Source organism: Erinaceus europaeus, chromosome 9 (genome assembly GCF_950295315.1).
Source record: "Erinaceus europaeus chromosome 9, mEriEur2.1, whole genome shotgun sequence".
Taxonomy (NCBI): Eukaryota; Metazoa; Chordata; class Mammalia; order Eulipotyphla; family Erinaceidae; genus Erinaceus; species Erinaceus europaeus.
In genome coordinates, this window is record NC_080170.1 from 115,881,827 (window position 1) to 115,902,640 (window position 20,814).

Sequence of the window (20,814 nt, forward strand, 5' to 3'; positions counted from 1 at the left end):
CTCTTATCCTATGGTTTTTCTCAATTTTCCCTTTTTTATAAATAAAAATTATATATATATATATATAAATAACTGTCTGTATGACTTCGTGAGAATCATGATGGTCATCGTTGTTAAGGTGAGGGCATAGCACTTTGGTCGGTGTAGTGTGGAACTATATTGTATCTTACAATCTTGTGAGCTACTATTAATCACAAATAAAAATGACTTGTAAAAAAATAACAAAAAGCAATTCACATTCTTTCATTCAATAAGCCTCATTTTATCTTGGTTTTTCACTTGATGCATTCATCTTCGAGAACGTTGTTTCTAGTCCAGCATCATTCTTCAACTTGGGTGCATTTGTCAGAAGAGAGCTTTTCTGGTCCAAGATGAAATTATGCCCTGCAGTCTAGGGACAGGAAGCAAGGGATAATTGTAAATTCTCCTGAAACATTTCCTTACTTCACTGTTCTTCACCAAAGCAGATTTTTCAGATTTCTAGGGAAAAATGCAAAATCATTATAAGATGATGTGTGCCAGGTAACTGACATATCAGCTATCTCACGGTTCTGACTAGGTCTCATTATTGACAGGGGAAGATGGATTTGGGGTGTGTCCATCTCTATTTTTAGCCAAGTAGAATCAGTGAGTGAGTTGTGTGGAATGTTGATTGACAATGTTCCTCTCTTCATGCAAAAACAAAGATAGATAGATAGATAGATAGATAGAGAGAGAGAGAGAGAGAGGACTCCTAAAATACATCAGGGGAACAAAATGGCTGGTAATTTATTCTGTGTTATTCTGACTCATTTGTTCTTGTTTTTGAAGCCTTTGCCACCTTGCCATGACTCCACGGAATCCATGCAGGTGTTCAAACAGCACTGCCAGATAGCAGAAGAGTACCATGAGGTCAAAAAGGAGATTGCCCTGCTTGAAGAAAGGAAGTAAGTGTTGCTCTTCTAAATACTCCCAGTTGGGAGTCCTAAAACTGGGAGGGTGAATAATGAGATTAAAAAGGACCAGGCAGGATCCTGGCGGTGGCACTCCTGGTAGAGCACAGATGTTAAAATGTACAAGGAGGTTGGTGGTTCAGGCCCCTGGTCCCTACCTGCAGGGGGGAGAGTTTCTTATGCAGTGAAGCAGTGTTAATAGATCTCTCTCTCTCTCCCTCCCTCCCTCCCTCTCTCCCTCCAGGGTTATCTCTGGGGCTTGGTGCCTGCACTATGAATCCACAGCTCCTGGCGACCATTTTTTAATTTTCTTTCTTTATTTGACAGGACAGAGAGAAATTGAAAGGAAAGGGGAGGTAGAGAGGAAGAGAGAAAGAGACCTGCAGACCTGCTTCACTGCTCATGAAGTACCCCTGCTGCAGGTGGGGAGCAGGGACTCAAACCCAGATCCTTGAGCATAGTGATATGTGTGCTTAACCAGGTGTGTCACCACCTCCTTCCCTTACAGCTGTCTCTCTAGCTCTTCATCTCTTCCTTTCCCAATGGGGTTTTCTCTGTCTTCATACAATAAACATCTAAACTAAACTAAACTAAACTAAACTAAACTAAACTAAACTAAACTCTTGAGGTAGAGAAGGAAAGAGAGAGAGAGAGAGAAAGGGAGCAAGATATATATAGGAAAGCACTGGCACTCGGAGGTTCAGAGGATGTAAGGTCCTGTCTGATTTGAGAAGTGATCCAAATGCAGATGAAGGGCTTCACACAGTCATCAGAGAGGGGAGCTAGGGAGCTAGAGAGATAGCTCTCCAGGCAGAGTACCTGCCTTGCTATTCTTACAAGCCAGGCTTGAGTCCCAGAGGCACTATGGTAACAGCAGAAATTCTGGTATCAAGAGGAAAAAATGGTCAAAAAAAAAATTACAAGACAAAAAAGAAAAGAAAAGAAATTCCGGTGTCTTGGTCCCTTTTTCTCTTCTCTTCTCTTCTCTTCTCTTCTCTTCTCTTCTCTTCTCTTCTCTTCTCTTCTCTTCTCTTCTCTTCTCTTCTCTTCCTTTTTTAAATTATCTTTATTGCTTGGATATAGACAGCCAGAAACTGAGAGGGTAGAGGGTGATAGAGAGGCAAAGAGAAAGAGAGAAACCTGCAGACCTGCCTCACCACTCAACAAAGCTTTCCCCCTGCAGGTGGGACCTGGGGCTTGAACCTGGGTCCTCGCACATTGTAGCATGTGTGCTCAACCAGGTGTGCCACTTCCCAGCCAGTCTCTGATAAAGAGACTGATAAAGAGTCTCTGATAAAGAGCTTCTGAATGGTGAGATTACACATAAATTTGTCTCAGTTCCACCAAAAACAAAGCAAAAATAACAAGGAAAGATTGTTTTCTACCCCAAACTTAATTTTTTTGGAGGCATTTTTAATTTTGGGAAAAGAAAATGACATTAGAAGAAAAAAAAAAGCAACACTCAGTGTCTCACTATGTTCCCAGTGAAATTACAAGGTCCTAGGGAATTCAGGCTTGGTGTGAAATTTAATTAATGCTTACATGGTAGAATTCCTGCTTGCACTCAAGAAACCACCGGGATAGCTCTCTGCAAGAAAGTTCACCATATTCATTAAGTGCATTTTCTAGCCTGTCAGTGTGAGTACGTTTTTATCTTCATTGCTTCAATTACCACTGTGATTCTGCTGCAGGCAGTTTTATTAATTACAGTGTCCTAATCTTACTCACTCATGATGTTTTGTTTCAGAAGTTGCCTCCTTAAATATATTTATATATATTTATTCATTTATGAGTGTGTGTATAAGAGAGAGAGAGAGTGCGAGCCAGCCCATAGTACTACTCTGCCATCTGTGCACTAGTTACTGAACCTAGAGTTTCACACGCAAGGAATCAGCTCTACCCACTGAACCAAACCCTAAACCCATCTCCTTTGTGGTTTTCTCCTTGTCTCTTTATCTACGTCTTTCTTTTTTTCTTCCTTCCTTTCTTTCTGCCTTCCTTCCTTCTTTTCCTCCTTTTTTCTCCTTTCTTTCTTTCTTTCTTTCTTTCTTTCTTTCTTTCTTTCTTTCTTTCTTTCTTTCTTTCTTTCTTTCTCTTTTTCCTTTTCATCTTTATTTTATTTTAATGAGAGAGGTACAGAGGGAAAGAGGTACACACACACACACACACACACACACACACACACGCGCGCGCGCTATTTTAAAATTTCAGGTTAAGGGGCAGGATGGTGGCGCACCTGGTTGACCGCACATATTACAATGCGCAAAGATCCAGGTTCAAGACCCTGGTCCCCACCTGTAGAGGGAAAGCTTCATAGATGGTGAAGCAGTGCTGTATGTGTCTCTTTGTTTCTCCCTTTCTCTATCTCCCCCTTCCTCTCAATTTCTGGCTGTCTCTATCCAATAAATAAATAAATATAATAAAAAAATTAAAAAGAAAAGGGAGCTTAAAACCTCTCACTCTTTAAAAAAATAAAAATAAGTAGGGGAGTTGGGCGGTAGCGCAGCGGGTTAAGCGCACGTACGCAAAGTGCAAGGACTGGCCAAAGGATCCCAGTTCGAGCCCCTGGCTCTCCACCTGCAGGGGAGTCGCTTCACAGGCAGTGAAGCAGGTTAGCAGGTGTCTATCTTTCTCTCCCCTTCTATGTCTTCCCCTCCTCTCTCAATTTCTCTCTGTCCTATATAACAATGACGACATCAATAACAACAACAATAATAACTACAACAACAATAAAAAAAAGACAATAAGGGCAACAAAAGGGAAAATAAATAAATAAAATTTAAAAAAATTTAAAAAGTAAGTAAATAAAATTTCAGGTTAACAGTACAATGTAATATACCTGTATATTTTGATAGATATAATAAGTAGATCTATACACACACATCATAATAGGTATTATTAGGGATTTAACATATATATGAAAATCATATTTATATCTACAAAGTCATATATTATAAATATTTAAGACATATAATATGGATATTAAAGCCATGTATATGTACATATATGTCATACATACATATGGAAGTCATTTACGTGTGAGTATATATCTATGACTCACCATACTCACTACCAAAGTTCTAGTTCCATTATGCCAAAGAGACCCCTGTATCTATTCCCCACTTTCCCCACCCCATCCCCTCCAATAACCATCACAATTTTCACAAAGTTTGAGGATTCGTTATGTTTTTATTATGATTTTCAAATTTGTATGGACCATTTATTTATTTTTTGGTAATTCTTTTTTGTTATTAATTTAATAACGACTGACAAAACTGTAGGCTAAGAGGGGTACAATCCCACACAATTCAGTTCCCTCCACCAGCATTTCATATCCCATCCCCTCCATTGGAAGCTTTCTTGTTCTTTATCCCTCTGGGAGCATGGACCCAGGAACAATATGGGGTACAGAAGTTGGGAGGTCTGGCTTCTGTAATTGCTTCTCCATTGGACACAGGGGTTGGCAGGTGTATCCGTACTCCCAGCCTGTTTCTGTCTTTCCCTAGTGGGATGGGGCTCTGGAGAAGTGGGGTTCCAGGACACATTGGTGGGGTTGTCTGCCCAGGGAAGTCAGGTTGGCATCAAGGTAGCAACTACAACGTGGTGTCTGAAAAAGCATTAAGACATAAAGCAGAAAAAATCGTTTAATAATCAGGAATCTAAGGTCAGACCATAGCAGATGAGATTTTGGGGTCTCTATTTTGGAAAAGGCTAGGAAGTCTATTTTAGGTATATTCCAAGGGTCTCATAAATTTACTAGTTTTTGCCTGAGCCCAACAGCTAACATGCAGGTGGACCAAAGGTATTGTCTGGGAAGATGGTGTCAGGGTTGGAAAAAGGACTAGAAAGCTGGATCACAGCAGAGAATAACTCCCCAATATGAGAAAAATATATAAATATTGTTAACTGTAAACTCCATCGATTAGATATGGGGCCCATATTCAGCACAGTAGTGTTTGGACCATTTCTTACTTCCTGATACTGTGGTACCTCAAACAGGAAAAGTCATACCAGGACTTTCCATTATAGGAAAAGAGGATATTTATGAGGAGATCAGAAACACAACTTCCTTTCCCCACATAGATCATACTGCTCTAGGAATCCTTTTTTTTTTTTTTTGCCTCCAGGGTTATGGCTGGGACTTGGTGCCTGCACTACAAATCCACTGCTCCTGGAGGCTATTTTTCCAATTTTGTTTCCCTGTTTTTATTGTTATTGTTATAGGACAGAGAGAAATTGAGAGAGAAGGGGAAGACAGAGGGGGGAGAGGAAGATAGACACCAGCAGACCTGCTTCACCGCTTGTGAATCAACCCCCTTGCAGGTGGGGAGCCAGGGCAGTGGGGTGGGGAGGGGGGTGGCTTGAACCGGGATCCTTGTGTGGATCCTTGCGCTTCATACTATGTGCGCTTTACCCGGTGTGCTACCGCCTGGCTCTAGGAACTATCATAAATTGTTTGGGGTGACCAGCTTACACATTCATATACAGTCTGAATCCTAAAAAGAATTCTGTGAAGAAACTGAAAACACTCACTCATTGCGCAATGGGGAATGAAGTTAAAGGAGGATTCATATGAGTAAGAGCCTATAAACACATCTTCTGGTGAGTTTGCATGGACATACATACATGAGCTGCAGTGTTAGAACTAGAAAAAAACCCCCAGATAATTTATATATCTGTAATAAGTTATTCAGATTGAAGCTGTTATAGATTTTGCTATTTAAATTGATCATTTTATACCTTCTTATTTATAATTGAGTCTGAGAGAGAGAGAGAGAGAGAGAGAGAGAGAGAGAGAGAGAGAATGAGACAGAAACAGAGAAAGAAGAGAGAGCCACACACATACATACATGGAGCCAGGGCATCACGCTTGCACATGTAGTACTGAGTTTTGAACTCAGGACCTCCTGACTGTAAGTTTGTCGCTTTGAGTCACCAGGTCACCTTCCAGGCTGCTACACTTTCTCTTTAGCAATGAAGAAAAAAAAACCCTCAGAATAAATGAGCTATCCCATGAGTTTATATATATTTTGCACGTTGCATTAGATCGTTCTTTTGGCCATAGCACTTCTCAGTTCTTTCTGTCTTTGGGTGGGGCCAGGAATTGAACCTGGGGTCTTCAGCCCTCACACATGAAAGCATGTTACATAAACCTCTGTGCTCTCTCTCCAGCCTTGTCCATTGCATTTTAGAAGCATGACAGGGTAACTGTATAACAGTGACTCATTTGGTTTTATTGAAGCACCTTCTGCTGTTTTGGCAAAACTCATAGTCTCTTCAGACATATTTGAACTTTCCTTGAAACTCTCTTCTTACTTTTCTCCCTAAATAACTGGCTAGATATGAAGCAAAGACTAAATTCTCTTATTCTTTTTTTTTCTTTCTTTCTTTCTTATCTTTGTAAGTCTCTCCAATTCTTTTTTGCTCTATTTCTGCTTATGCCACTTGGGAATTGGGATTTGTCATTTCCAACATTATAATTGGTTTCCTTGTGTATGAGTTCACCTTCTGGAAAAGGTTACTATCTCAACATAACCTTAACTTTGTAGAATATTCTGTCTCATTCCTCATTTTTAGCTACATTGCATGACTCCCTTCCCCTGCCCCCGAACCCTTGCTGACATCAGTCTTCCGGCTTGGTGCCTACACTACGAATCCACTGCTTCTGGTGTCCATTTTACTGGATAGGACAGAGAGAAATTGAGAGAGGAGGTGAAGACAGAGAGGGGGAGAGAAAGATAGACACATGCAGACTTGCTTCACCACTTGTGAAGCGGCCTCCCTGCAGGTGGGGAACCAGGATCTTTGCTGTGGTCCTTGTGCTTTGTACTGTGTGAGCTGACATCAGTCTTTCTGTCTAGACTCCCACTCCTTCCTCTTTGCCTGCCCAAAGGCTGCCTGTGAGGCAGACTTATCTCATATCCATGCTTCAACAATGCCACAGCAATTGGCTCTTTTCTCAGGCAAAGGGACATTCCCTGGAATGATTTTTTTAACACTTTTTAAAAGTCAGGGTTGTATATGGGAATCTGGGGAATGTTAGGCATGTACAAACTATTGTACTTACTGTTGAATGTAAAGCATTAATTCCCCAATTAAAAAAAAAGAAAAAGAAATAAAATTTTAAAAAGTCAGTATTGTCAGTTGTTATCCATTTAAATTCTTATCTTGTCTTTCAAACTGGGTGAAGTTCCTACAGATATCTCTATATCCCAGTTCTAAACAAGGAGTCACATGCAGGGTTAAATATAGGTAAGGGTGATTTACAATGGCTGATTACAGAAGTTAGAAATATCTCCTGTAGAAGGATGAATACCAGAGGAGCTTACCAGCAGGTGTATTTAAGAAACAAGGGCAGAAAGGAAAAACACAAGATGAAATCTCTACCACAGCAAAGGACTCTGAAGAAGAAAGGGAGGGAAAAGGCTCTGGGGTCCTGATGATGGTGGAAAAGGACCTCAGTTGGGGGTGAAAATATTTTGTAGACACCTATCATGGGAAGAGGAGGGGTTGTCCATGTACCGACAACTGTATTGTGTACCATTAGTCCCCCAATAAGTGATAAAGATACCCACTGTACACACCGTGCACACATGTTTTATTTGTAATTTAAAATAGTGGCCATAAACAATTGTGAAAGGCCAATACCAAATGATCTCACTTATTGGTGGAACTTAAGAAGCAGGGACAGTAAGGAAAAACATAAGGTGAATTTGGACTGGGTGTGGTGTATTTGACCAAAGCAAAGGACTCTGGGGAAGGAGGGAAAAGGACAGGATGGCAGGGCACTGGTGTCTTGTTGTAGGACGTGGGGGAAAGAACTTAGGTTAGGGGAGTCAGTATTTTGCAGACTCATGAGAAGATGAGAGATCACACCAACGCATCAACAGCTGTACTGTCAACCAGTACCCCCTCCAACAAAGTATATATTAAAAGCGTGGTGCATAAATTAAAATATATCAGAATAGTCTGACTACATCTTATATTTGTGAATAAAAGAATTATTTCCAAGGTCTTCTCATTGATTATTATTTCCTCTAACACTTCGGATATTCATTCTGCAACCATATTTTTGCTGTTGTTCAAGATGCGTTCCTGAACAGTATCTGTTTTGTAGTAGGATAAATTAGGCCAAGTGGCTTTGAGTGAGAATTTCTCCACATCATTTCATAAAAATATGGCTGGTTATGTGGCCGCTGGTGATTGACCAAAATGAATGGGACAAAGAGAGGCAACTCAGAGTACTTTCCAGGCGAAATGTTTCCTTACTGGAGTCCTGCAGGCACAGCTGAGGCTGAAGTTCTCTCTCATCTCCAGAGGGGGTCTCCCTGGGTAAGCTTTGGGAGACTGCAGAGGAGCCAGAAAAGTTGATAGAAGTATGGCTTTAAATCGTGTCTACTGGCACATTCCTTTCTTTTTAGAGCTTTATTATGGAGGTTGAATGGATTACAGTACAGTTGTTGACACATGAGTACAGATTCTCATCTCCTTGTGATGGGTATCTGCAAAATACTCCCACCCCCAACTTGGGTCCTCTGCTAACCATCATGTATGTGCCAGGATCCCCAAACCCCCCTCCCAACCTCTCCCTTGACTTCCTAAAACTTTACTGAGGCAACTTTGTTTTACAAACCTGCTTATGTTTTAGGGGTACATTTCATACCTCTTCACATATGTGCTCCAGTAATTTGTCAATTGTCAAAAATGCCAGTACCAGAGTTTGGGGACACCCTCCTTCCTTTCCATGTGGTTACCTCAGATCTGTCGTCAGAAATTGAGGCCTGGACTTGGCCTGATATTTTTCTATTCTCCTACTTTGTTCCTTATATCTCTCCAGACGTGTGACATCATCTGACATTTGTTTTTCTTCTGGGTTATTTCACTTAACAAGATTCCCCTCCAGCTCTACCCATGTTGTAGCTAAAGACAAGATTTCATCTCTTTTTGTCGACTGCTATTCTATTTTGTATGTGCAGCACATCTTCCATGCCCATTCATCTGTCACTGAACACTTGAGTTGTTTCAAATCCTGACTATTGCCAACAGCGTTGGCATGGAAATAGATGATGTGCATATCTTTTCAAATGGATGGGCATTTTTTTTTCTCTTTGGAAAATCGTGAATGGAATTGCTAGATTTACAGCTTTTTTTTTTCTTTGTGAAATTTCTGTACTGTTTTTATAAAAAGACTGCACCAATCTGAAGTTCCCATCAGCACTATTCAGCATAGGTCACGTTTAAAAAGTCACATCTAGTTTTTTGTTAATTTTGTAAGGAACGCTTTTTCTACTTTCATTGAAGTTCTTTCTGTTTTCATTAATCAACTTTCTTTTCTTTTCTTTTTAAATTTATTTTTTATTTAAGAAAGGATAAATGAACAAAAGCATAGGGTAGGAGGGGTACAGCTCCACACAATTCCCACCACCCAATCTCTATATCCCACCCCCTCCCCTGATAGCTTTCCCATTCTCTATCCCTCTGGGAGCAGGGACCCAGGGTCTTTGTGGGTTGCAGAAGGTGGAAGGTCTGGCTTCTGTAATTGCTTCCCGGCTGAGCCTTGCTTAGCTCTGGTTTATGGTGGTGTGAGGGATTACGTGAGGGATTACACCTGGACCTTGTAGCCTCAGGCTTGAGAGTTTTCTTTTTTTTCTTTTCCCCTCCAGGGTTATTGCTGGGCTTGGTGCCTGCACCATGAATCCACCGATCCTGGAGGCCATTTTTCCTCCTTTTGTTTCTCTTGTTGTTGTAGCCTTGTTGTGGTTATTATTATTACCATTGTTGATGTTGTTCGTTGTTGGATAGGACAGAGAGAAATGGAGAGAGGAGGGGAAGACAGAGAGGGGGAGAGAAAGACAGACACCTGCAGACCTGCTTCACCGCCTGTGAAGCGACTCCCCTGCAGGTGGGGAACCCTCTCTATCTCCCTCTCCCCTCTTGATTTCTGACTGTGTCTACCCAACAAATAAAGATAATTTAAAAAATTTTTAAAATATATTTTTACTTCTTTTCTTTATTTTAATACATACTTACCTATTATCTATCATTTATCTGTTTTTCAAGACTGACTTATTTCACTTAACATGATTTTCTCACAGACCAACCATGCTCCATGCAAGTATCCCATCCCCCCTTTTTTTTAAAAAAATGTTGAATAATATTTCATTTGTGGCTAATCCATATTTTATTCATTCACTCATTAGTTGAACATTTGAGTGATCTACACTTTTGACTTTGCTTATTTCTTCTTCTTTTTTTTTTAGTAAACTCTTTTTTAAAAATATTTATTTTATTTATTTATTCCCTTTTGTTGCCCTTGTTGTTTTATTGTTGTAGTTATTATTGTTGTTGTCGTTGTTGGATAGGACAGAGAGAAATGGAGAGAGGAGGGGAAGACAGAGAGGAGGAGAGAAAGATAGACACCTGCAGACCTGCTTCACGGCCTGTGAAGTGACTCCCCTGCAGGTGGGGAGCCGGGGTTCGAACCGGGATCCTTATGCCGGTCCTTGTGCTTTGCGCCACCTGCGCTTAACCCGCTGCGCTACAGCCCGACTCCCAGTAAACTCTTTTTTAAATATTTATTTATTTATTGGATAGAGACGACCAGAAATTGGGAGGAGTGGGGAGAGAGACAGAGAGACACCTGCAGCTCTGCTTCACGTCTCACAAAGCTTCCCCCCTTAAAGTGAGAACTGGGGGCTTGGACCTAGGACCTTGCACATGGTATCATGTGTACTCAACCAAGTGCACCACTGCCCAGCCCCTGATCTAGACTTTTTTTTTCCCCTCCAGGGTTATGCTGGGGCTCGGTGCCAGCACTATGAATCCACTGCTCCTGGTGGCTATTTTTCCCATTTTGTTGACCTTGTTAGTGACCTTATTGTGGTTGTACTGTTGTTATAGCTGTTGTTGTTGTTGTTGGATAGGACAGAGAGAATCGAGAGAGGAGGAGAAGACAGAAAGGTGGACAGAAAGATAGAGACCTGCAGACCTGCTTCACCATTTGCAAAGTGACACCCCTGCAGGTGGGGAGCTGGGGGCTCTAACCGGGATCCTTATGCCTGTCCTTGGGCTTTTACGCCCTGTGAGCTTAACCCGCTGCACTACGGCCCACCACCCTGATCTAGACTTTTTAATTATACCTGATTGCATGCAGTCAAGTATCTTATTCCTAGGTATCACTGAATGATCTGTCTGGAGCCATATTAAAAGAGACAGACTCCTAGTGGGGGCTGTATTGTTATGTGGAAAACTGGGAAATGTTATGCATGTACAAGTTATTGTACTTACTGTTGACTGTGAAACATTAATCTCCCAATAAAAATTTTTTTAAAAAAGAGAGAAACAGACTACCTCTCTTCAGTGAGAGGCCTCAAAGTATGTCTTTCTTGGTCTCTTGGAAGAAGAGAAAGTAGAAACATTTTGCCTTTCATTGTATTTCTACCTCAAGACAACCCCCTTTTGGTATGATTAATAATAGAGATCTCTATTTTCTTTATTTACTTTAATTAGTGATTAACTAGTGATTAACAAGATTGTAAGAGAACAGATGTTTGCTTCCACACAATTCCCACCACCAGCATTCTATGTCCCATTCCCTCTATTGGAAAGTTCCCTATTTTTTTTTTTTTATCCCTCTGGGAGTATGGACCAAAATTCTTTATAGGGTGCAGAAGGCCCATACCGCTCCCTCCTCCCAGCCTGCCTCTATCTTTCCTTAGTGAAGTAGGGCTCTGGAGAGGTGAGACTTAAGTAGTTCTTCCAAGAGCTGATTCTCAGTCTCCTACATATTGGCAATGTCTAAAGGCATTTGGTTATAATGGGCAGAGAAGAGGAATTAATGGTTCCACTCAACGAATAGGGCCTAAGGGTGCTGCTAAATCCTCTAACATGCCAATATTTAGAGCAGTCCCTAGTGGCAAAAAAGTCAGCTGGACCCAAAAGATCGATTGTGTCAAGACTGAGAAACTCAAGAATTTCACCTCTTTACCCGAGGGTATAGAGTTGCTCTCTGGCTCACAGAACATAGAATGCATTTAGTCCTCATGCATTATTCATTTATTAAACTGAACCACCACAGTCTAGACTGTGCTTTGAAAATTTCAGTTCAGTACAGTTTATAGTTTCTGCATCTACATAAACAAAATGAAGATAGACTTTTAGTGGTCATTTTTTTACATTTTATCAGGTAGGACAGAGAGAAATTGAGAGAGGAGGGAGAAATAGGGAGAGATCTAGACACCTACATACCTGTTTTGCTGCTTGTGCAGGCTATAATTCCCCCCTGCCGGTGGGCAGCTGGGGGTTTGAATCCAGACCCTTGCTGTGTGCTTAACCAGGTGTGCCACCACCCAGCTCTCTCTCTCTCTCTCTTTCTGTCTCTCTCCCTTTCTAATTGCCACCAGGGTTATCTCATTGAGGCTCAGTGCCTGCAGGAGGCATCTGCCTCTCCCAGCAACGATTTTTTATTTTCTCTTTCTTTTATTTAATAGAACTGAAAGAAATTGAGATGGGAGGGGGTGGAGATAGGGAGAGCAGAAGAGAGACACTTGTAGCACTGTTTCACTGCACATGAAGCTTCCTCTGCTTGCAGCCCAGTAGGTGGGGACCTAGGACTTAAACTTGGGACCTTGTGTATCGTAACATATGTACTCAATTGGGTGCACCACTGCCAGATCCCTTATTCTTTCTTTTCTCTGTATAAATGTTCATACTGTTGATAACACACATTTATCTTTTTAGACTTTTTATTATGTTTATTAATTTTTTATTTGTGATTAATAGTGGTTACAAGATGATAAGTTTACAAGGTATAGTTCCACATTATACCCACTACCAAAGTTCTGTGTTCCCACCTTCCCTCCTCCCAAAGACAAACACCACAGTTCTCACAAAATCTTTGAAGCAGTTTTCTTGCTTCTATTTTTTTTTTCCAGTTCATGTGTATCAGTTCCCTAGACTCTACATATGAGTGAAACACTTTGGTAATAGTCTTTCATTTATTTTGCTAAGCACAATCACCTCTAGTTCCATTCATTTTGTTCCAAAGGACACAGTATCATCTTTTTTGATTACAGAGAAGTATTTCATGGAATATATATCCCATAACTTCTTTACTGTTAATGGACATTTAGGCTACTTCCACTTTTTGGCTGTTGTGAGTAATTTAGCTATGAACATAGGAGTGCATATGTCCCCTCAAATTAGTAGAACATGTATTTCTTTATATTATCAAACTATTTAGCCCATCCGGGCAAACTGTCTAGTATTTTATTTTTTTCAAATAAAAGTCTTTAGTTAATTGGAAAGTCTGAAAAACTATGCCAGTGGTCTTTTCAGAAACATAAATATTTGTCTTAATAATTAATCCATGTTCTAACCTCTTTCTGCATAAAAAATTTCCATTATTTAAAAAAATAATGATTTATTTACTTTGCTTCATATGTAATGTAAAAGAGGGGGGGTTGGGTAAGAAGATACTGAGGATTGAATGGGGAGTATTCTATATTTGAATTCATGAGTTGAACATAAGAGAGTCCATGACTGAGCTATTTCTCTGGCCAATAATTTTGGAAATAGTTTTCACACTGTTTCAGAATTCTGTTTGCCATTTCACTTGAACTTTTCCTCCTCTCATTTGTCTTTGCAAATTAAAAAAAAAAACAACCAAAAACTTGTCCAGGCATGTACTGAGTTGTCAGAAAAGTTATGATGTATTTTTCTATGTTTTTCAAAGCAAAAATGTGTCATGACTTTCCCCACAAATAGTGTGGAGTAAAAGGATGACAGAGGATCTAGTGGGGGTTGTATTGTTATGTGGAAAACTGAGAAATGTTATTCATGTACAAACTATTGTATTTACTGCTGTATGTAAAACATTAATCCCCAATAAAGAAAATTTTTAAAAAGTGTGAAGTGGGAATAGCAGATGATCTACAGTGAACTCAGAGTAATGGTCCCTCCACTGCTGAAGTGCATCATGTGGAAAGAGTTATAAGTTCTTGATCTCAGAAATGAGATCCCTATAACCATGCCTTCGACTCCCATATCACCTTATACTAAAGATAATAATACAAATGATGAATAAGAAATCAAAGACATGACCGCATTTTAGCCGAGATAGATATTGATTTGTTTCTCAGATCACATTTCTGTGATTGTCTTTAGAGTTTTATTTGTCAGGATTTAACTATGAATTTCTTTATTTTTATTATTTATTTATTTATTTATTTATTTAAGAAAGGAGACATTAACAAAACCGTAGGATAGGAGGGGTACAACTCCACACAATTCCCACTACCCGGTCTCCATATCCCATCCCCTCCCCTGATAGCTTTCCCATTCTCTATCTCTCTGGGAGTATGGACCAAGGTTCGTTGTGGGTTGCAGAAGGTGGAAGGTATGGCTTCTGTAATTGCTTCCCCGCTGAACATGGGCGTTGATTGGTCGATCCATACTCCCAGTCTGCCTCTCTCTTTCCCTAGTAGGCTGGGGCTCTGGGGAATTGGAGCTCCAGGACACATTGGAATTTCTAATGGATAAACATTAATCTGTATACATACAGGACAGGAGACGACTAGACATTCTGACAATATTCACTTAATATGTGGATAATTGCTTATCACATACATGAAACTAATTTAGAAACCTATCAACTGAGTCTTCCTGGTTCGAGCAAGGAAGAAATTGCTGTTGACTTTTTCTGATGAAAGATTAGACTAGACAATCTCATCTACTTGTTTTAGTAACAAAATATGATTTTATATTTTCTCTACCAGGCAAAACTAATAACAGATGCTCATAGGAGTTTTAAATATATAGAACCAGAACAATTGTCACTGTTAGACCTAGAAAAACTCTATTGTCACCTGATTTATTTGTGTGGCATAGTCGATTTGAAGTGAGGAAGAGATTAGGAATCAGTGATATGATGAGTGGAGAGTCATTTTTAGTTACCTACATTTTGCTTATCAACTCAACTAATTTTTTTTAATTTTTTAAATTTTAAAAAATTTTTTATTTAAGAAAGAATTAATGAACAAAAACATAAGGTAGGAGGGGTACAACTCCACACAATTCCCACCACCCAGTCTCCATAACCCACCCCCTCCCATGATAGCTTTCCCATTCTCTAGCCCTCTGGGAGCATGGACCCAGGGTCGTTGAGGGTTGCAGAAGGTAGAAGGTCTGGCTTCTGTAATTGCTTCCCCGCTGAACATGGGCGTTGACTGGTCAGTCCATACTCCCAGTCTGCCTCTCTCTTTCCCTAGTAAGGTGTGTCTCTGGGGAAGCTGAGCTCCAGGACATATTGGTGGGGTCTTCAATCCAGGGAAGCCTGGCCAGCATCCTGGTGGCATCTGGAACCTGGTGATTGAAAAGAGAGTTAACATCAACTTAACTAATTTAAAGAAATCTGCAGAAGGGAATTTACTAACACTGAACTATAGACATTTATTGCTTAAACCTTGCTGAGAGGCAAAGAAAACTACACATTTAGGAAGATTTTTTTATTAACCATGTGACTTTTCAATTAATTTAAGCACATTGAGTTTGTATTCCCTCACCTTTAATTTATATATTATTTATCTCTGAATCCTATTACTCTTCAATTATTCATTTTGACAAGCATTTACTAGGAGAATTTATATGTTGAAAATTATTTTCTCTCTTATTTATTTATTTTTACCAGAGTGCTGTTCAGCTCTGGCTTCTGGTGGTGCTGTGGATTGAACCTGGGTCCTTTGATATCTCAGGCATGAAAGTCTTTTTGCATAGCCATTATGCTATTTTCCCAGCACAAGGCCTTTTAGATTGTAGCCTCCATGGAAGATTTATAGGCCAGTGAGGAACCCCTTGATGCCAAACTTTTAAAAAAGATTTTGTGGGGATTTGTTTTTACACTGAGTACTGTTAAGGTGATATCATAGTCAGCACATATTAGGAGCTTTCTGGAAAATTCATGTCTATCTATGAAGGGAAAGGTGAGGATGCTTAGTAGAGCAAAATACGGTCACCATATGGTGTATGCAGAGAAAATGGTGGGTGCTATCGGTTATAGAGGGCTCCATTACACGGCCTCCACTTACCAGCTTCACCTGACCAGTATCTGAGATCTTTGTTAGCAAGACTCAGTCCAGTCAAGGCCAAAAAAAAAAAGTAACAGTATGACATCTCTGAGGTAGAGACTGTTAGTTACATGCACATTTCAGGCCAGTGTTTGCTTCTCTTAACCCCCAGAAAGTCTATGTCAGTTTTATTCAGGAAAAGTAGGGGTGCCAAGTTGAAGAAAGTTTTATCATTCTAGAAATATGAAACCATCTCTAACATCTTGGAGAGTACAGGCAAGGGGTCTTGTGGGATTTTCCTGAATATGAGGTTGTCTGACATATTATCTTTGGGCAGGAATAGCCAACATGGATGATGTAGTCTTTGTGGGGTGCGCCACATGTGCTTAACCCACTGCACTACTGCCCGACTCCCTCTGTTTGTTTGTTTTTTTTACCCATAAATAATATTTACAATTTGTTCCACTCTTGAAAAAAAAATATATATTTATTGCCGCCAGGGTTATAGCTGGGGCTTGGTGCCTGTATGATGATGCTGCTATTTCTAGTGGCCATTTTTTCTTTCTTTCTCTTATAAAGACAGAGATAAAGAGGGAGAGAGAGAGAGAGAGAGAGAGGCTGAAAGGAAGAAACACCTGCAGCATTCATCCACAGCTCATGAAACTTAACCCCTGCAGATTGGAACTAGGGATTTGAACCAAAGACCTTGCACATAGAAATGTGTGCAATCTACTTGATGCAACACTACCTGGCTCTTGAAAGGATCACTTTAAAAATGGTTGCATACGGGAGTGGGGCTGTAGCGCAGCGGGATAAGCGCAGGTGGTGCAAAGTGCAAGGACCGGTGTGAGGATCTCGGTTGGAGCCCTGGCTCCCCACCTGCAGGGGAGTCGCTTCATAGTCTATCTTTCTCTCTCCCTCTCTGTCTTGCCCTCCTCTCTCCATTTCTCTCTGTCCTGTCCAACAATGATGACAACAATAATAATAACTACAACAATAAAACAACAAGGGCAACAAAAGGAAATAAATAAATATAAAAAATTTTAAAAAGAAAATAACTTTTAAAAAATGGTTGCATACAATAAAAATAAAAATGATTATTTTATTTTATGATTAAGGAGATGTTATTTTACAAGACCATTCTTTTTTATTATTAATTAATTAATTTATTTATAAAATGGAAATACTGACAGGACCATAGGATAGGAGGGGTTCCCACCACCAGAGCTCCATATCCCATCCCCTCCCCTGATAGCTTTCCTATTCTTTATCCCTCTGGGAGCATGGACCCAGGGGCATTATGGGATGCAGAAAATGGAAGGTCTGGCTTCTGTAATTGCTTCCCTGCTGAACATGGGTGTTGGCAGGTCGATCCATACTCCCAGCCCATTTCTATCTTTCCCTAGTGGGGCAGAGCTCTGAGGAAGCGGAGCTCCAGGACACATTGGTGGGGTCATCTGCCCAAGGAAGTCAGGTTGGCATCATGGTAGCATCTGTAACCTAGTGGCTGAAAAAGAGTTGACATATAAAGCCATACACATTGTTGATTAATCATGAACCTAAAGGCTGGAATATTGCAGATGAAGATTTGGGGTCTCTGTTTTGGAAATAGCTAGTAGGTCTATTTTAGGTATATTCCAAAGGGCCCATGACTTTACTAGTTTTTGCCTGAGCCTGACATCTGATATGGAGGTGGACCCAGGTGATTGTCTGGTGATATGACGTCATGGCTGGAATAAGGGCTGCAAGACCGTTCTTGTCACAGGGGTACAATTTGATATCTCCTCAAAATAAGTGTCAGCACACTTTACCCATCACCAAAGTGCCATCTCTCTCCACTGTAGGGCTCTGGCTGCCCAACCTTCCCTTTCACCTCCCCCTTAGACCCATAGAACTGTTGAACTTGACCACACAGTGTAGTAGTGCTTCACTTTGTATTTTCCTTTCCTTTGTTTCACAAATGCCACACATGAGTGAGGTCACCTGGTCATCTTTCTCTTGCTTGACCTCAGCAGTTTTTCCTCCAATTCCATCCATGTTGTAGCCAACTCATCTTCATCTGTAGCTGAACAGTATTTCATTGTGTATATGCACCACAACCTCCTCATCCACTCATCTGTTTTTGGATTCTTGGGTTATTTCCAAATCTTGGCTCTTGTCTCTAGCCCCGTTGAGATCACCGAAGGACTGATTTAACTGCTTTATTTACTTATTTATTTATTCCCTTGTTGTTTTATTGTTGTAGTTATTATTGTTGTCAGATAGGACAGAGAGAAATGGAGAGAGGAGGGCAAGACAGAGAGGGAGAGAGAAAGATAGACACCTGCAGACCTGCTTCACTGCCTGTGAAGCAACTCCCCTGCAGGTGGGGAGCTGGGGGCTTGAACCAGGATCCTTACTCTGGTCCTTGTGCTTTGCACCACCTGCGCTTAACCCGCTGCGCTACTGCTAGACTCCCTTAACTGCTTTTTTATCTGCTTAGTATTTTGGATGAGTTTCCTCTTTCTTTCTTTCTTTCTTTCTTTCTTTCTTTCTTTCTTTCTTTCTTCCTTCCTTCCTTCCTTCCTTCCTTCCTTCCTTCCTTCCTTCTTTCCTTTCTTTCTTTCTTGTTTTCTTCTATTTTCTTTAATAAAAATCTTTGTGAGAGGTTTTTGGTTATTTTTTTAATTAAAAAAATTTATTGATTTAATAATGACCATAGGATAAGAGAGGTACAATCCACACAATTCCCACTTCCTGAGCTCCAAATCCTCTTCCCTCTACTGGAAGCTTTCCTATTTTTTATCCCTCTGGGAGGATGGACCCAGGATCATTATGGGGTGCAGAAGGTGGAAGGTCTGGCTTCTGTAATTGCTTCTTCACTGGACATGGGTGTTGGCAGGTGGATCCATATTCCCAGCCTGTTTCTATCTTTCCCTAGTGGGGCAGGGCTCTGGAGAAGTGAGGCTCCAGGGTACATTGGTGGAGTTGTCTGTCCAGGGAAGTCAGGTTGGCATCAGGGTAGCATGTGCAACTTGATGGCTGAAAAAGAATTAAGATATAAAGGATGAGTTTTCTATCAGAGGTGCTAGCAGGAAAGAAAGATTTGAAAACTGGAAACATAAAATGAGACATTGAGGGTGGAGGAGAGGTAGGTTGAACTTCACTGGCTTATGGAGGATGTCTCCAGTCTGCTTCCACTGTGCTCCAACTGTAGCTGTGCATTTATTTGCACTCATGTTTTATTCTTCTTCCTCACCTGCCTCCCTGCCTCTGCAGAAAGGAGCTCATCGCCAAGCTGGATCAGGCGGAAAAGGAGAAGGTGGATGCTGCCCAGTTGGCTCGGGAGTTTGAAGCCCTGACAGAGGAGAATCGGACGTTGAAGTTGGCTCAGTCCCAGTGTGTAGAACAACTTGAAAAACTTAGAATACAGTATCAGAAGAGGCAGGGCTCATCCTAACTTTGGTTATTTGATGTGAACAGGAGAAGTTGGTGAAAGCTAGGGGCTCACCAGAAGATTTTTATTTTAAAGGGATATTAAGCAAAACTAATTACTTCTCTAATTTACTCACACAGCAAATGTCTATAATGAGTGTAATGCTTGCGAGATCTAGTTGGAGAAAAAAGTTATTTTAAAGAAGATAAGTAAATGATACCTATCACCAGTCTATGTTTTAAGAGGTCATAATTCTTTCCCAGAGAGCTATAGTTCCCCTTTATTTAGGAAGATATGATCATCTTGTACATCAGGGGAGAAAAAGATAAAAATGAAATATTGACTGACTGCAAAGGCTCATGAGTTGAACATGATTAAGCCATGAAATAAACCAGTAATGTGCTCACTGCAGTTCCATGTCTCTGTATTTTTAAATGTCTTGCCATTCATATTTCACCTGTGCTCAGATCTGAACTTCTCTGCAGGCTTTTCTGTTCCCCAGAGTTAAACTTAATCCCTGAATGACTGATTGTACTCAGAATATGGTCACATATCATACAAGCTTCCTCATGAAAACATGAGCAGAAGGCATGCTTGTGCCAAAAACACCGTTGCCAGTGCTAACTTGCTGTTGTAAGAAAAAAACAGCTAAGGCTGCATTTTCTTCATGCCACGTTACCTCCTGGTAAACATCTCTGCCTTGTGTGTATTCTGGGGACACGGGGTACGGAGAGAGGGGTGGAAAATATTGTTTGGCTGTTACTTTCGTGAGTTCTCATTAAACTAAAGTCATTCGCTTTGGATCTGAGGCACTGTTTTGGATCAGTCATGACTGAGGGGAATATTGGAGTGAATCTAGGGTTTCAATGATTTCTCCCTGCTTCCACCAAGTACCTTCTCTCCCCGGATTGATCTCTTTGTCTTATGTCCATTTCTATTGTTTTTCATTAAACATGGAACAAAACGATCAGTTTGTATTTTGTCCCTTTCTTAAATCTTCCTTGTGCTAGAAGTGGGAATTGATTGTCCCAGCCAGAATTTGTGCTTAACTGTATTTTGCAGATGCCAACAATTCAGTGCAGTTTCTTTTCTTGGGATGTCCTTTTCATATGAACGACTCAGCTCTCAAATGAAATATGATGCATTTGGTGCCTTTAGAGTGTTGATCCACAAAATAGGAAAAAGAATAATTAAATAAAGAGAATACATATCAGGATAAACCAGTTCCCCTTGAGGATATCTAGATAGATAATTATTTTGTCATCATGCCTCAGAGAAAGGCTTGACACTGGCAAGGGGAAGGCCAAGTCTCAATAAACTGCTTCCAACCCTACTATACACAGGACACACTCCCCCCACACACAATAAAAAGTAAAGTGAAACAAAAAACAAAGGCAAGGCACCA

The 20,814-nt window shown here is 40.5% G+C and overlaps 1 protein-coding gene across 3 annotated transcripts in view; it reads left to right on the forward strand.

Moving 5' to 3' along the window:
* Positions 1 to 20,376, forward strand: part of MAP3K7CL (MAP3K7 C-terminal like) — a 73,525-nt gene extending 53,149 nt beyond the window's left edge. For all 3 annotated transcript variants that reach the window (XM_007528553.3, XM_060198583.1, XM_060198584.1), the window contains 2 exons: positions 811 to 926; positions 19,253 to 20,376. In XM_007528553.3, coding sequence (XP_007528615.1) covers positions 811 to 926; positions 19,253 to 19,433 — 297 coding nt within the window. In that variant the 3' untranslated portion in view covers positions 19,434 to 20,376. The remainder of the gene's footprint in view (positions 1 to 810; positions 927 to 19,252) is intronic.
* Positions 20,377 to 20,814: the final 438 nt, after the last annotated feature.